At 47.3% G+C, this 18,570-nt stretch overlaps 1 protein-coding gene across 2 annotated transcripts in view; it reads right to left on the minus strand.

Annotated features, from left to right (window-relative positions):
- clec16a (C-type lectin domain containing 16A) overlaps positions 1–18,570 on the minus strand; it is a 108,015-nt gene that overhangs the window by 20,178 nt on the left and 69,267 nt on the right. For both annotated transcript variants that reach the window (XM_056288042.1, XM_056288041.1), the window contains exons 16-18: positions 14,655–14,705; positions 14,309–14,437; positions 12,350–12,470 (exon numbers count right to left, since the gene is read on the minus strand). In XM_056288042.1, coding sequence (XP_056144017.1) covers positions 12,350–12,470; positions 14,309–14,437; positions 14,655–14,705 — 301 coding nt within the window. The remainder of the gene's footprint in view (positions 1–12,349; positions 12,471–14,308; positions 14,438–14,654; positions 14,706–18,570) is intronic.

The raw sequence follows: 18,570 nt of genomic DNA on the forward strand, positions 1-18,570 counted from the left end.
CATCTAAGGGCTTGTCTGGCAAAACGCCTGCAGATTCCGTGGAAATGACAGTGAACTGGAAGATGCCAATGGAGAGGAAATGAGCCAAGTGGTGATAGATTTTAGCAAGAGAGCTCATAAAACCTACCATACAAACCCTTATACACAAAATTCACCATAGAAACCCTTATACACAAAACCTACCATACAAACCCTTATACACAAAATTCACCATAGAAACCCTTATACACAAAACCTACCATACAAACCCTTATACACAAAATTCACCATAGAAACCCTTATACACAAAACCTACCATACAAACCCTTATACACAAAATTCACCATAGAAACCCTTATACACAAAACCTACCATACAAACCCTTATACACAAAATTCACCATAGAAACCCTTATACACAAAACCTACCATACAAACCCTTATACACAAAATCTACCATGGAAACCCTTACACACAAAACCTACCATACAAACCCTTATACACAAAATCTACCATGGAAACCCTTATACACAAAACCTACAATACAAACCCTTATACACAAAATCTACCATACAAACCCTTATACACAAAATCTACCATGGAAACCCTTATACACAAAATCTACCATACAAACCCTTATACACAAAACCTACCATACAAACCCTTATACACAAAATTCACCATAGAAACCCTTATACACAAAATCTACCATGGAAACCCTTATACACAAAACCTACCATACAAACCTTTAGACACAAAACCTACCATACAAACCCTTATACACAAAATTCACCATAGAAACCCTTATACACAAAATCTACCATGGAAACCCTTATACACAAAACCTACCGTACAAACCCTTATACACAAAATTCATCATAGAAACCCTTATACACAAAACCTACCATACAAACCCTTATACACAAAATTCACCATAGAAACCCTTATACACAAAACCTACCATACAAACCCTTATACACAAAACCTACCATGGAAACCCTTACACACAAAACCTACCATACAAACCCTTATACACAAAATCTACCATGGAAACCCTTATACACAAAACCTACAATACAAACCCTTATACACAAAATCTACCATACAAACCCTTATACACAAAATCTACCATGGAAACCCTTATACACAAAACCTACCATACAAACCCTTATACACAAAATCTACCATACAAACCCTTATACACAAAATTCACCATAGAAACCCTTATACACAAAACCTACGATACAAACCCTTATACACAAAATCTACCATACAAACCCTTATACACAAAATCTACCATGGAAACCCTTATACACAAAACCTACCATACAAACCCTTATACACAAAACCTACGATACAAACCCTTATACACAAAATCTACCATACAAACCCTTATACACAAAATCTACCATGGACCCCTTATACACAAAACCTATGATACAAACCCTTATACACAAAATTCACCATGGAAACCCTTATACACAAAACCTATGATACAAACCCTTATACACAAAACCTACCATACAAACCCTTATACACAAAACCTACCATACAAACCCTTATACACAAAACCTACCATACAAACCCTTATACACAAAACCTACCATACAAACCCTTGTACACAAAACCTACCATAGAAACCCTTATACACAAAACCTACCATACAAATCCTTATACACAAAACCTACCATACAAATCCTTACACACAAAACCTACCATACAAACCCTTATACACAAAATCTACCATACAAACCCTTATACACAAAATCTACCATGGAAACCCTTATACACAAAACCTATGACACAAACCCTTATACACAAAACCTACCATACAAACCCTTATACACAAAACCTACCATACAAATCCTTATACACAAAACCTACCATACAAATCCTTATACACAAAACCTACCATACAAACCCTTATACACAAAACCTACTATACAAACCCTTATACACAAAATCTACCATACAAACCCTTATACACAAAACCTACCATACAAACCCTTATACACAAAACCTACCATACAAACCCTTGTACACAAAACCTACCATAGAAACCCTTATACACAAAACCTACCATACAAACCCTTGTACACAAAACCTACCATACAAACCCTTATACACAAAACCTACCATACAAACCCTTATACACAAAACCTACCATACAAACCCTTATACACAAAAACTCAAGCACACATGTGCACTCTCTCTCTCACACAAACACACTAACACAAACACACACACACACACAAACACACACACACTAACACAAACAAACATACACACACACAAACACACACACAAACACAAACACAGACACACATTAACACACACACACACGTGCACAAACACACAGAAACACACACACAGACATAAACACGTGTGCATGCACGCACACTCATGTATGTATGTATATATGTATGTATGTATGTATGTATATGTGTGTACACACAGCCATCAGGCCGTCAGCGGGTGGTTCAGTGGAAGCTGAGCCAGATAGATTACCAGTGCAAAACCACACTGACCAAAAAGTTTAGAGAGAAAAAGTCACTTCTTTTTTTATCAATTCATGTGTGTGAAGGAGCACTTCAGCTCCTGTCCAACAAATGAGTCAACATACAGATATGTGTGGCACGCAGACAGACACAGACAGACAGACAGACAGGCAGACAGACACAGACAGACAGGCAGGCAGACACAGACAGAAAGACACAGACAGGCAGACGGACAGACAGGCAGGTAGACACAGACAGACAGACAGGCAGGCAGTAAGGCAGACAGACAGGCAGGCAGTCAGACATGCAGAGAGAGACAGACAGACAGAGAGACAGGCAGACAGACAGAGAGCGGCAGGCAGACAGACAGGCAGGCAGAAAGAGAGATAGACAGACAGAAAGACAGACAGACAGACAGAGAGACAGGCAGACAGGCAGACAGATAGAGGCAGGCAGAAAGACAGAAAGACAGACAGAGAGACAGGCAGACAGACAAACAGGCAGAGACAGGCAGACAGACAGAAACAGGCAGGCAGACAGACAGACAGGCAGACAGACAGACAGACAGATAGGCAGACATACGGGCAGGAGAGTCATTTTAATTTATTTCCAAAACGTTACATGATCACATGGGGGGGGGGCATAAAACAAAATATCATTTTGAAAAATAATTTAAATTCATCATTCGACATCCTTTAACTCTTGAGGAGCATGCGCTGCTTTTCCCGCTGAATCAAGTCCTGTCCTCCCCTCTAACCAGCACAACCATTTGGTTTACTTTTCACCATCTTCCCACTCATCTTTATCATTTCTTCTATTTCGAAATCGTAGACATGTCATTCTGAAACCACAGTCCGTCTACGCACACGCATCAACCCCCAGAGACAGAGAGACAGAGAGAGACAAAGAGCGAGAGAAAGAGAGAGAGCGAGAGAGCGAGAAAGAGAGGAGCCTATCAGTCACAATCATTACATTCGTCAGACAGACGTCCTGAGAGATGAGAAGTCCCGAGGGACACTGACGTAAGTCAAATGCCCAGACAGAGACACTCGAACGGAGACAAAGCAGAAGACACCGAGGCAGTCAGAGGCCGTCCAAGTGGGCGGAAGGGCAGTCAGAAAGACAGGCAGCAGAAGAGGTGGACAGCAAGAGAGAGACGACGAGCGGTTCATCGAGTCGGACAGGCTCACTTAAGCAGCAAGAGCCAGTCGGCAAAAGAGAGTGACGTGGGCAGATAAGTCATACAAACACAGACCGGGGAGGTCAGAGACACACACACACACACACACACATGCACACAACTGAGCTGACACACACTTCTCCCCCATAAGTCTCGGGGAAGTTATTGCAAAGACCGGCGGCCGACACACGTGCGGTCCTCACCAGGGGACCCCCACAGATAGCTGAGGCGTATCGAGGGGGCACTGCTAACTGGAAAACTGCCGCCAGTCACTTCCTCTTGGTGCCTCTTAGCACTGAAGGGGGTCCGTCCCGGTTTCACATCGTTTCAGGACCGCTGACGTCAAAGAACCACCGAGTGACTCACAGCCGACTTGTAAACTCACGAAATGAGGCGAACGTCCCTCAGCCGCCTGTCTCACGCAGTTACAGTGTCAGAAGCTAATGGGTTTATATTTAGCACCGGGAGGGGAAACGGCAGCCACGGCCACCCAGGCCGAAGCGGGCCGAGGTTTGAGCGGGTTCGGGCTCGAGCGTGTCGGCCGGAAAAAGGCAACATCGCCGCCGGTCGTCGTCATCGTCCACGACTGTGACCTTTCTGTTCTGTCTCAAATCACTAAGCCACCTCTCCTTATCAATACTTCGAATCGGTAGGGGAGTTTACAGCGAACTCGCCTTCGAAAACACTGAAATAGAGAGTGCCGAAAATAACCTGAAGCGTCACGGGCAACCCCTGTGAGACAGACACGTGGTCCGCCCACGCCGGGCCAGTGGGTTATCACTCGGTACGTGGCAGATCCTTCACTACTACTCCCCTTGCTCACCGAACCATACCGCAGGCTGGCGGCAGCCCAGCGGTCAGATAAACAGGGAGGGGGAGGGGGAGGGGGGAGTTATCAAACTAAATCCCCAGAGCGGCTCGGAAAACCCCACCCACATTGGTTTAAAATGTACCAAAAACTCCCGACTCGTACAGCCATCCATCCGTCCATCCAAGTGTGGATGAAAGCACCGGCAGAGCCGGGAGATGAGAGAAGTGTGAACGTGGACCGTGTCTAGGAGGTTCCTCCGTTCTCCCCTTGAACAAGGCGCTGGACCTCCGACGACGACGCCATCGATTCTGTAGTTGATCGGCCAAAGCTCCGGATGTACTGGATCACTGTAGTCCTGAACTGTCAACCTGTGGCGTCTGCTATGTTGAATAATGAAAACGACAATAGAATGGCTGACTTTACTGACTTAGAACTGCGTTCAGGTCTACCGAGTATGAGTGTTTCCAGTACTGCATTTCTTTAAGCATTTATAAGTAAAAGGGAAGTACTTGGTTTAAGTGATACTGATGTTAGTGTCGGTGCAACCCCATAACTGTATCTTACCATATAATGTACGTACTCAAACCATGCTAACACTGATGGCACTAAACTCAATGTACACCCTGTGACAATATTATCCTTGGGGCATCCGGGCGGCGGTCTATTCCGTTGCCTACCAACACGGGGAACGCCGGTTCAAATCCCTGTGTTACCCCCGGCTTGGTTGGGCGTCCCTACAGACACAATTGGCTGTGTCTGCGGGTGGGAAGCCGGATGTGGGTATGTGTCCTGGTCGCTGCACTAGCGCCTCCTCTGGTTGGTTGGGGCGCCTTGTAGAACCCGATAATGTAATAAATTCCCAATAATGTAATAACCCCGATAATGTAATAAAAATCTGCTCTTGAGTCCATTGAAAATGCAATAAAACCCGATAATGTAATAACTTCCTGATAATGTAATAAAGTGCATTTCCCAATAATGTAATAAACTTTTTACCAATAATGTAATAATGTGTTACATTAATGGGATGTTATTAGGGTTAGCTATGATATGTAGTTTATTACATTATCGGGAAATGCACTTTATTACATTATCAGGAAGTTATTACATTATCAGGTTTTATTGCATTTTCAATGGCCTCAAGTGCATTTTTTTTAATTACATTATCGGGGTTATTACTTTATCGGGGATTTATTACATTATCAGGTTCTACACACCTGTTCGGGGGGACTGGGCGAAGTGACGTGATCCTTCCACGCGCTACGTCCCCCTGGTGAAACTCCTCACTGTCAGGTGAAAAGAAGTGACGGGCAACTCCACATGTATTGGAAGAGGCACGTGGTAGTCTGCAGCACCTCCCCGGATCGGTGGCGGAGACGACAGCTCGGAAGAGTGGGGTAATTGGCCGGATGCAATTGGGGGGAAAAGGACAAAAATATGATCCTTGACATCTACTGAACACGATGAAAAGTCTCTTCACGCCTCGAATCCTGCAAGTGAGAGATGTCCTCATGTGAACATCTGATAAGCTGACCTCGGGCTAACCCCAAACCCTACTTCTACCAGGAACCTGACTGGATTAACGATACGACAGCCCCGTGCGGATGACATTGTGGGACCTTTTAAGATTCTGTACTGATTGCATGCCCAACACCACAGACATTGGACAACCGTCATCCGTCTTTCAGCAATTCCCAATAGCGCACATAGTGTAGTAAGTCATCAGCCTCTGTGCATACCCTACTAAAATAAATCCATTATCACCAAGGGGAAGGGAGCGCCAGGTCCACCAGCTGCCAGGAGAGGTTCGGTTTTTCTCAAACCAGCAACACGCTTCAAGAGGTGATTTAATTACACCACCAAATAAAAGACAACTATCGGCTTTCCCCCGCGTACCCGGGAGGGCTATCCGTAGACGTGCCGGAGGATGTGGCGGAGACAGCGGATTATAGGTGGAGGAGATATTCTGAGAGACAGTATTAGGCTACCTGCCTGAAATAGACACTGATTTTCACCGGCTGGAATCCGGTTTGGCAGTGACTGCTGCAAACCCGAAAAAAGATTTGATGAGATAATATTTTCTGAGAGTGTCCTGGCCCAGATAAAACTGCAGAGCACAGTCAATAAAAAAAACAATCCAACAACACCAAGAGCATTGACAACAATCTGAACGATGAGACAAAAACTCGATACAGCCGGTGGAGAGAGAGAGAGCCGCCTCACATACACACGGGTGAGGTCATGTCTCAAGATAGAAGATCATGTGTGATAAGACCTCTCAAAAGCTGAAGTTGTTTTCCACGGCACAACTGTTCCGAAAAATGACAGGTCACGACAGATGACATGATAGCTGATGAGGACGACCGTTTCATAGATTAACCACAGAGTGTGTATGCAAGTGATACCTGGTAAACCAATTTACAACGAAATTAACCGCCCGGCTGAAGTTTCTGGGAAGTGTATCTAAAGCTACACAGGTTTTCTTTTTCTTCTTTTTTTTTAATCCGTTTTACTCAGGCAACGACGAGAGTCAATTAAATGTGAAACTATAAAGGACCTAATTCACAAATAATTCAACCCGATAACGGAGGCGGGCACATCCATCTTTACAATCTAATCACTTAACGGTGTGCCGCGGAGACAGAGAGAATGACGGAAAATAAGAGAGAGAAAGACAAGGGAAATGAAAAGTGAGTAGACAGAGATGGGGAAATGGTAAGTGACAGATGGGGAAAAAGAGGGATGTAAGATGGTGTTAATGATAATAATAAACTTGACATGATGGACTGGTGGCCTGTCCAGGGTGTCTCCCCGCCTGCCGCCCAATGACTGCTGGGATAGGCTCCAGCATCCCGCGACCCTGAGAGCAGGATAAGCGGTTTGGATAATGGATGGATGGATGAAGAGAGAAAAAGTGAGACAGAGAGGGGCACCCGGGTGGCGTGGCAGTCTATTCCGTTGCCAACCAACATGGGGCTCGCCGGTTCGAATCCCCATGTCACCTCCGGCTTGGTCGGGCGTCCCTACAGACACAATTGGCTGTGTCTGCGGGTGGGAAGCCGGATTGTGGGTATGTGTCCTGGCCGCTGCACTAGCGCCTCCTCTGGTCGGTCAGGGCGCCTGATCGGGGGGGAGGGGGGACTGGGGGGGAATAGTGTGATCCTCCCACGCGCTACGTCCCCCTGGTGAAACTCCTCACTGTCAGGTGAAAAGAAGCGGCTGGCGACTCCACATGTATGGGAGGAGGCATGTGGTAGTCCGCAGCCCTCCCCGGATCAGCAGAGGGGGTGGAGCAGCGACCAGGACGGCTCGGAAGAGTGGGGTAATTGGCTGGGTACAGATGGAGAGAAAAAAAGGGGGTGAGAGCGATAGAGAGAGAGAGAGAGAGAGAGAGAGAGAGAGAGAGAGAGAGAGAGAGAGAGAGAGAGAGAGAGAGAGAGAAAAGGAAACAGACTGCCATAATGTCAAGAAGATTATGTCGGTTTACTACTTATTATTCATCGGCCCAGATATATAAAATGACGGTGGGGATTCAAACTTCACCAGTTTTCCTCCTCAAACAGGTGATGATGGAGGGGTGTTAACACCTAAGACTTGAACTTGTATATACTGTACTGTACACTGTGCGTATACTGGTATGCTCTGTCATGTCATCTACCTCAGGCATGTATGTAGTAACCTGCTAACATGTATTTCAGCATCTCTGATATATTCTCTGCACCACTGCACCTCTTATTCCACCTGTATATAGTCAATGAGTCCTGGGTACAACAGTAAACTGCAACCGTCGGGTCGCCAGCGACTAAACCGGCACCCCCACTTCAGCCCTTGGGTCGTTGTGAGGAGGGTGTGTGGACACCCAGCGGGACTAAAAACAAAACCTGTCAAAGGGTGGATGAGTTCCTCTGTGAACCAACGGCCATCCATACCTGGAGAGGAGATAGGGACCACCAGGTACTCCCCCTACTGAAACACAATGACGACTCAACCTCTTGTTGAGGCATCAGCTGGGCTCCTACGACCTCCTTGGGTACGCAACTGACGACAATGATGAGGATGATGATGATATAGTCAATCTTTGTGTATATATGTGAAGATTGTTGTGTTGTAGTGCTGTTATTCTATGTTAAGTACATTGAAAGAGCCATGGAGCCGGAGTCACATTCCATCTAGTGCAAAGCTACACGGCCAGTAAACCTGATTCTGATTCTGAACCTCCAGCTCCTCAAATGGGAGCAGTTCATCTGGCAGCAACAGAAGACTGTGGGAAGACTGGAGTGCTCCCAGATGGGAACGTTTTTACTAGTATGAGTGTGAAACAGGCCATGCGTAAACTCAGTCAACTTTCCCTTGGACAGACAAAAGTTTGTTTTTTTTTTAAGACTTTTTTTATGCCGAATTTTGCTTTTATTTGACAGGAAAGTGGTGTGACAAGAAGGAAGAGAAAGAGGCCAAGTCACGCAAAAAAAGGTGCAAAAGATTCGAACCTGGGACGTTGGGCTTCTTTTTTTTTGGATCCCCCCCCCTTTTTTTTTTCTTTCCGATTGCAGCGCCCCGACCGACCAAAGGAGGCGCTAGTGCAGCGACCAGGACACATACCAGCTCCCCACCCGCAGACACAGCCAATTGTGTCTGTAGAGATGGCCCAACCAAGCCGGGGGATACAAACCACCGATCCCCGTATTGGTAGCAAATGGTATAAACCGCTACGCTACCCGGACGCCCCGAGGACGTTGGACTTGTCGGAGCACTTAACTAGTTGAGTCATCGGCATGCTGGGTCAAAGAAAAAAGCTAAACAAAGCAGGGGGAAAAAAAAGCCCTCGGAATTTGACGAATCATCATCTGTTCAAAATAACTAGAACCATTTCTTGCTGTTGAAGACTCCTGCAAGTACCCCATACCCCGATGAGTCAAATAATAAGTAATGGTTACTAAGAACAGCCAACAAGGATAAAGCACATATGACTATCCTTAACACTTGATGCTAGGGAGATTTTTTTCCAACATGAGATCATTATTACATTGACTTAGATACCGCACAGTTTTAACAGACAATTACAGCTGACTTCGAGCGACAAAAATCAAATATCACAATGTTTTGGACTCAATAAGTTCATGTCGATAATGTGACGACGTTCGGGGATGGCTATCCCCGCTTTCATAAAATACTGTATTTGTTTTTTTTTTAGATATTTGTGAACTATGATGTTTGCGGCTGACATTGTGATCTGTAGTGAGAGTAGGGTGGAGGTGGAGGAGAGCCTGGAGAGGTGGAGGTATGCACTGGAGAGAAGAGGAATGAAAGTCGGTAGGAGCAAGACGGAATACCTATGCGTGAATGAGAGGGAGGACAGTGGAATGGTGAGGGTGCCAGGAGTAGAGGTGACGAAGGCGTATGAGTTTAAATACTTGGGGTCAACAGTCCAAAGTAACGGGGAGTGCAGAAGAGAGGTGAAGAAGAGAGTGCAGGCAGGGTGGAGTGGGTGGAGAAGAGTGTCAGGAGTGATTTGTGACAGAAGGGTACCAGCAAGAGTTAAAGGGAAGGTTTACAAGATGGTTGTGAGACCAGCTATGTTATATGGTTTGGAGACAGTGGCACTGATGAAAAGACAGGAGGTGGAGCTGGAGGTGGCAGAGGTGAAGATGCTAAGATTTATATTGGGGGTGATGAAGAAGGACAGGATTAGGAACAAGTATATTAGAGGGACAGCTCAGGTTGGACGGTTTGGAGACAAAGCAAGAGAGACAAGATTGAGATGGTTTGGACATGTGTGGAGGAGAGATGCTGGGTATACTGGGAGAAGGATGCTGAATATGGAGCTGCCAGGGAAGAGGAGAAGAGGGAGGCCAAAGAGGAGGTTTATGGATGCGGTGAGGGAGGACACGCAGGTGGCTGGTGTGACAGAGAAAGACGCAGAGGACAGGAAGAGATAGAAACGGATGATCCGCTGTGGCGCCCCCTAATGGAAGCAGCAGAAAGTAGTAGTGGACACACCGGAAAACGTTGAGAAATGATCAGTAGTAATAATGGATATGACGACGAAACAGGTGGAGAAATTCATTGTTCGTTTCACTCAGCTAAAACGGTCAAACAAGTTCAGGAGACTGCCTCGCTTCACTGCACAGGGAATGACAACACTGAAGTTTTACAGCCACAGGGAGCGACCCCAACTCTGTCGAGGTGTGAGTTTTTTGGGGCCCTGATAATGATTGGCAGGTGAGCAGAGAACAAATGATGCATATCAATGTAGATTTCTGAGCGCCAACAGTGTGAAAATTCCCAACAATGTCTGCAACTTGTCAGCACGTGCCAGAATGACTATTCCTTTAGCCCTCAATCAGCTGATGTCTGCTAGTCTGAACTTGCCAGCCATCAGTCACAGCGGTTTGCATTCTTCTGATGAGCTTATCCAGAGTAAAACGAATTTCTTGAGGAAAAAGGACGCATTTCTGAGCATCATAAAAACAGGAAAAACCCAACTAATGAGGAAGTGCAATGGAGAGTGAAACAATGCCAAGAACTAGAAAATAATTATCTAATTTGAGATCAGGTTATGAGCAAGAATGAGACTGCATTAGAAGGAACCAGGAAAAAGACTGCCTAAAATAAAAACAGAGGAGCAGCAAGCTTTCAACAGGCTTCAGGAAATCAAAGAACAGGCTGCTTGCCGCCTGTTTGCCAAATGAGCTCATCGGCTGAATTAATCACTTGATGGCTGTACTTTTACTTTGGTCTTTGTGAGGACCGGGAGTTTTAACCATCAGAGTGAGGACATTTTGCCCGGTTCTCAATTCTTTACAGGTCTATTTTAGAGACGGGACTTGAGTTTGGGGTTAACCGTAGAATTAGGATTAGGTTAAGGTTAGGCATGTAGTTATCAGAATCATGTTTTTTTTTTTTTTTTTTCCTCCTTTTCTCCCCAACTGTACCTGGCCAATTACCCCACTCTTCCGAGCTGTCCTGGTTGTTGCTCCCTCCCCTCTGCCGATCCGGGGAGGGCTGCAGACCACCACATGCCTCCTCCCATACATGTGGAGTCGCCAGCCGCTTTTCACCTGACAGTGAGGAGTTTCGCCAGTGGGACGTAGCGCGTGGGAGGATCACGCTATTCCCCCCCAGTTCCTCCTCCCCCCTGAACATACGCCCCGAACGACCAGAGGAGGCGCTAGTGCAGCGATCAGGACACATACCCACATTCGGCTTCCCACCTGCAGATGTGTCTGTGTCTGTAGGGACGTCTGACCAAGCCGGCGGCAACACGGGGATTTGAACCGGCGATCCCCATGTTGGCAGGCAACGGAATAGACCGCTACATCACCCGGACACCCCAGAATTCTGTTTATTGGTCATGGAGGTTTGCACATACGTGGAATCTGACTCCGGTTTCGTGGCTCTCTCAGTGTACTTAACGTAGCATAACAACACTACAACACAACAGTCTTCAGACACATACATACAAGAATTGACTATAAACAGTTGAAATAAGCGATAAAGTGCAATGGTGCAGAGAATATATCAGAGATGCTGAAATATTCTATTGCCTACCACCACGGGGATGGGCGGTTTGAATCCCCGTGTTACCTCCAGCTTGGTCGGGCATCCCTACAGAAACGATTGTCCACGTCTGCGGGTGGGAAGCCGGATGTGGGTGTGTGTCCTGGTCGCTGCACTAGCGCCTCCCCTGGTCGGTCGGGGCGTGTGTTCAGGGGGGAGGGGGAACTGGGGAGGAATAGTGTGATCCTCCCACGCGCGACTGGGAAATGTTCTGATGGTTAAGGGCGAGGGAATGAATGTAGCCAATGAGGGGTCCTCGCGAAGATAGAAGTACAGCACTGTGTGTGTGTGTGTGTGTGTGTGTGTGTGTGTGTGTCTATCTTACTGAGATCCAGGACGTCGTCGGTCTTGATGAGGTCTTCCGGTCGGGTGAGAGGGAGCTGGGTCTCGGGTTCTCCCTGCAGCTGAAGGGACAGCGACCGCAGCATGAAGAACACGCGGATCGCCTGTGTGTGGGAAAAGAAAACTGAGGATCAGATGGGAAGACACACTAAGGCACACACGACCAGGGAGAAAACGCCGATCAGTAATCAAACTCGGTGTCCCTCCAACTATTTCACCATTCCACCATAATCTATGGAGGATCCACAAAAAAAAACATGTCACGACCTCAGTGGACTTCTCTCATGTTTGTCACAATGAGACATCCGAGTGTCTGAAGTCAAAATAAAAGGCAGTTCCACAGTTGGTCATTGCCAGAGAACATTTATATTGCGACGGCACGGTGGCACAGTGGTTAGCACGGTCGCCTCACAGCACGGTTCTGGGTTCGAGTCCCCGGGGTGTCCCTGGTCGTCCTCTGTGTGGAGGTTGCATGTTCTCCCCGTGTCTGCGTGGGTTTCCACCGGGTGCTCCGGTTTCCTCCCACAGTCCAGAGACATGTGGGTCAGGTGAATCGGCCATATTAAATTGCCCCTAGGTATGAATGTGTGTGATATATTGGCCCCGTGTGATGGCCTGGCGGCCTGTCCAAGGTGTCTCCCTACCTGCCGCCCAGTGACTGCTGGGATAGGCTCCGGCATACCACAACCCTGAGAGCGGGATAAGCGGTTCGGATAATGGATGGATGAATTTATATTGTCAATACAGCACACGTGTGGGCCAAAACGAGTTAGCCATACCGAACTGTCACAACGAAATGTATTTCGTGCAGAATATCATCAGATGAAACTGACCAAGCTAAGAAGAGACAACATGGCTGATTCCACATGGCACGAGGCCTTCCAGCCAAACTAGACGCCAGGTTTAATCACAAACACAACACGGCTTGGATAAAATCCATTTAACCGGGCTGACTAGATTATGGTGCAATATGGCACAGTAATGCTTTTATAAATGTACAATATGACTAGTAAATGTTGTTTTAGGTGAGATTAGATGCAATAAACTGTTTAAATTCCCCTCGGGAAAACTGCTTCACCCCCCCCCCCCACATAATAACAACAAACACACAGAAAGAGGAAAAACCAGGCCATGAAAACACAGAAAACAAATTAAACATTTCTTTCCACACAGACGGGGAAAATAACTGCCTAAACAGAAAAACAATTAAACACAAGGTTATAGGGGCGCCTGGGTGGCGTAGCAGTCTATTCCGTTGCCTACCAACATGGGAATCGGCGGTTCAAATCCTCGTGTTACCTCCGGCTTGGTCGGACGTCCCTACAGGCACAATTGGCCGTGTCTGCGGGTGGGAAGCTGGATGTGGGTATGTGTCCTGGTCGCTGCACTAGTGCCTCCTCTGGTCATTCAGGGCGCCTGTTCGGGGGGGGGGGGGACTGGGGGGAAGAGCGGGATCCTCCCATGCGCTACGTCCCCCTGGTGAAACTCCTCGCCGTCAGGTGAAAAGAAGCGGCTGGCGACTCCACATGTATGGGAGGAGACATGTGGTAGTCTGCAGCCCTCCCCGGATCGGCAGAGGGGGTGGAGCAGAGACCGGGACGGCTCGGAAGAGTGGGGTAATTGGCCAGGCACAATTGGGGAGAAAAAAGGGGGGGTGAGACTCAGCCCCCCCCCCCCCCCAAACATCCTCCATATTCCCAGATTTCCGCATTCAAAAGCTCTGGAAGCCGTGAGTCTACTTTGAAGCGTGGTTCGGCATTCATACCACTGAACAACCACCACCAGCATTCAGGCACAAATTACACACGGCACCCTTGAGGTTTAGGACGGAATTACAGCTGCTTACAGTGCCACAAAAGTATTGCGCTACACAAATAAAACTGACTCGACTTGACTTGCTGGGCTTGCTTGTGTATGTTGTGTGTGTGTGTATTTCCCCCACCCTGCGTGTCTTCTCCACATCTCCGCAGGGCAGCCTTTTGACAAAATCGATCCCGGTCAGCGGGGTGCCAGTGGGGGGCAGCAGGACAGAGGCATCCATCATCAGGTACTCCACATTGAGCGGTTTACTCTGCAACACACACACATGCAACTATCAAATCAATTCAAGTATTAAATCCAACGTTATTTATGACATACACAGAAGCAGTTAGAGTGACACGTTGGTCCGAGACCTCAATAAAATACAATAAGTAGGATCTGAAACACTTAAAGGAAGCTGAGGAACATCACAACAGGATTTTCCTCAACAGGAAACGTGACTGAATAGCAAATGTGGGCCCACAAACCGTCATGCTCCGGTACTCATCTTCAAACATGTCCAGAAAGATCTCCTCCCCCTGTGATGACATCACAAACAAACACCCAATCAGAGAAGAGACAGAGAGAAATGGATGAGATGAAGACCTTTTTTTTGTTTTTTGATCCCCCCCCCCTTTTTCTCCCCAATTGTACCCGGCCAATTACCCCACTCTTCCGAGCTATCCAAGTCGCTGCTAAACCCCCCCCCCCCCCCATCCAGTGAGGGCTGCAGACTACCACATGCCTCCTCTGAGTCACCAGCCGCTTCTTTTCACCTGACAGTGAGGAGTTTCGCCAGGGGGACGTAGCATGTGGGAGGATCAAGTTATTCCCCCAGTTCCCCCTCCCCCCCTGAACAGGTGCCCCAACCGACCAGGGGAGGTGCTGGTGCAGCGACCAGGACACATACCCACAACCGGCTTCCCACCCACAGACACGGCCAATTGTGTCTGTAGGTCCCTACAGACACAATTGGCTGTCTGCCCAACCAAGCCGGAGGTAACGCGGGGATTCGAACTGGTGACCTCCATGTTGGTAGGCAACGGAATAGACCGCCACGCCACCCGGACGCCCGAGATGAAGACTTAACCGGAGTGGAACAACAAGCCTCCGAAACACTGGTTTAATGAATGACCAAATACAACACGTAAACCTGCACCCATGTGAAAAACTTCACCCCAATGCACAGCTCTATTCCCTGTGTCTGAATCACACCAAGGGTTGATTCCTCCCCTGATCCAATTTCATTTCATCCGCGTCTCGTGACAAGGATTACGATGGCCGTCTAGACGTCAGGGAAGCTGCCTTCACGCCTTCAGAGTTCCTACCGTTTCTTTCCAACGGCTTTTAGCTTAATTTCCGTGACCAAAAGAAACCATGTCTCCGGGCGGTCATTGAAAAGGTGTGTTTTAACACCATGATGTGAAAGTGAGTCTGCATTCTGAGTACTACTGCGAGTGTGGCCATCTCACGGCGCACGAGCCGCAGTGCTCTCGAAAACCTTTGCAGGTCTTATTTTTGCACTTGTCCATCTGAAGCCACTGATTGTTGAAACTGCACTTGCCCGGTGTGCCGTCGACAAGACAGCTAGCTAACCCATATGGAAGTGAGCCAGCAGAGGCACATGTTAGCATATTGAGACACACTTTTGCATGCACACACAAATTTTAAAACCCGGGCATCTAGGTGGAGTAGCGGTGTATCCCGTTGCCTACCAACACGGGGATCGCCAGTTTGAATCCCCGTGTTACCTCCGGCTTGGTCGGGCGTCGCTACCGACACAATTGGCTGTGTCTGCAGGTGGGAAGCCGGACGTGGGTATGTGTCCTAGTCGCTGCACTAGCGCCTCCCCTGGTCGGTCAGGGCACCTGTTCGGGGAGGACGGGGAACTGGGGGGAATAGCGTGATCCTCCCACGCGCTACGTCCCCCTGGCGAAACTCCTCACTGTCAGGTGAAAAGAAGCGGCTGATGACTCCACGTATCAGAGGAGCCATGTGGTAGTCTGCAGCCCTCCCCGGATCGGCAGAGGGGGTGGAGCAGTGACTGGGATGGCTCGGAAGAGTGGGGTAATTGGCCGGATAGAATTGGGGAGAAAAACGGGGGGGGGGGGGGGGGGGGGGGATCCAACATTTTTTTTTAAAACCCCGCCGAAATGTGTGCGTGTGTGTTTTTAAAAACTGTTCACTGACATTTGCCGCTTTGGTCGGATTTCCAAGACTTTTCAGTTTCTTTTACAAAATCATACTTTTCCATAATTTTTCCAGGACCTTTTCAAATTGACTGATTTTTCCAGGTATTTCATGACCGTATAAACCCCGTGCCTTCTTCTCACACACAAGGACAGAAGACATCGACGGAGAGAAGGGCACTGTTCCCATTTAACACGCTGTTAGTATGTCTGGAGATTTGGATTGAGTACACAACAAATTACAAACTCGTGAAGCCACAAACCTGAAAATTTACATGCAAACCAACACACTTCTTACTTTCTATGGCCAGTATACAAACACAACCTGGAAAAAGTTGGGATGGTATGGAAAATGCAATTAACTATGATTTCTACATTTACTTTGACTTGTATTTCATTGCAGACAGTATGAACACAAGATATTGCATGGTTTGTCTGGTCAACTTAATTTAATTTGTAAATATACTACATTCCTACCATTCAGGCCTGAAACCCATTTCCAAAAAAAGTTGGGACGGGGGCAATTTAGGGCTAGTCATGGGCAAAAATAATGTGATTTGAAACAGGTGATTGTTGTTATGATTCGGTGCAAAAGCAGCACCCAGGAACGGCCTAGTCCTTTAGCAACAAAGGTGGGCCAAGGATCACCAGTTTCCAACAAATGCATGACGAAATTATTCAAATGCTTAAAAACAATGTTCCTGAAAGAAAGATAGGAAGGGATTTGGATATTTCACCCTCCATGGTGTGTAACATGATTAAAAGATTCAAGGAATCTGGAGGAATGTCAAGTGCGTAAAGGGCTAGGGTGCAAGCCTAAGGACCCAGACACGCCAAATTGATGAGCGGCGACGAAGGCCGAATGCTGCGTCGCCTCACGTCACCTGCCATCTGGGCCAAAAAGTAGCACTTGAACACGCTGCAAAGACTACAGCCGACGGCCAACTAGCATGTACGTTCTGCACTGATTCGCTAAGCTGAACAGCCGATCAGACTGACCTCTCTCATCGACGGGCTCCGTCAATTCAACATGCTGAATCGGCCGAAAAGCTGCCGACAGGGGTTCAACTAGTGCGGGACACACCGCAAAAACTAGGATCACAGACGCTCACCGAGGGCCCGACACTGGCTGACGGTCCGCCGTCGGCCTGGTGTGTCAGGGCCCTAAGCTAAATAACCGTGCTCGCCGATCCTTCAGACAGCACTGCATTAAGAACCGTCATTCATCTATAAGCGATACAACCACATGGGCTCAGGATTACTTTGGCAAACCTTTGTCAAGCATGACAATATGTAGTTAGATCCACAAATACCAGTTACAACTTTACTGTGCCAAAAGGAAGCCTGATGCTGTGTCCAGAAGAGCTGTCAACTTATCTGGGCTCGGAAGCATCTGGGATGGACCATCACACAGTGGAAACGTGTATTGTATTCTGACAAATCAGTATTGCAGCTCTTTTTTGGAAGAAATGGGCACCGTGTGCTCTGGACCAAAGAAGAAAAGGACCATCCAGACTGTTAACAGCAACAAGTCCAAAATCCAGGGTCTATCATGATATGGGGTCGTGTCAGGGCCCTTGGCAAAGGTAACTTATACTTCTGTCATGGCACCATTAATGCTGAAAAGTACAGAGAGATTTTGAAGCAACACATGCCACCTTCAAGACGACATCTTTTCCAGGGACGCCCATGCACAGTTCAACAAGGCAATGCAAAACCACATTCTGCACACATTATAAAGGACGGCTGCAGAAGAAGAGGGTGCGGTGGTGGACTGGCCTGCCTGTAGTCCCGACCTATCCCCAGTAGAGAATGTGTGGCGCATTTGGAAATGCAAAATGCGAAAACCAAGACCCTGGACTGTTGTACACCCTAAGAATTGTTTGCAGGAAGAACGGGGGAAAAATTACACCTGAAATGCTTTAGTCCTTAAACAACAACAACAACAACTTAGTTTTGTATAGTGCCTTTCAAGGAATCCAAGGACCCTTTACACTAGATAAGAAAAAAAAGAAGATTAAAACAAAGACCAAAAAACTACAGACCATAGGCCTTAGTAAAAAGCTAGGTTTTCAGTAGACCTTTAAAACTGTTCAACGAAGCAGCGTTTTGGATCCCTGCTGGAATAGAGTTCCAAAGGGTGGGGGCTGCCAAACTACAGGCTCTTATCCCCAAAAGTCCGCAGACTGGTGTGGGGGATGGAAAGCAGGCCCGT

This window comes from Lampris incognitus, chromosome 10 (assembly GCF_029633865.1).
Source record: "Lampris incognitus isolate fLamInc1 chromosome 10, fLamInc1.hap2, whole genome shotgun sequence".
Classification (NCBI taxonomy): Eukaryota; Metazoa; Chordata; class Actinopteri; order Lampriformes; family Lampridae; genus Lampris; species Lampris incognitus.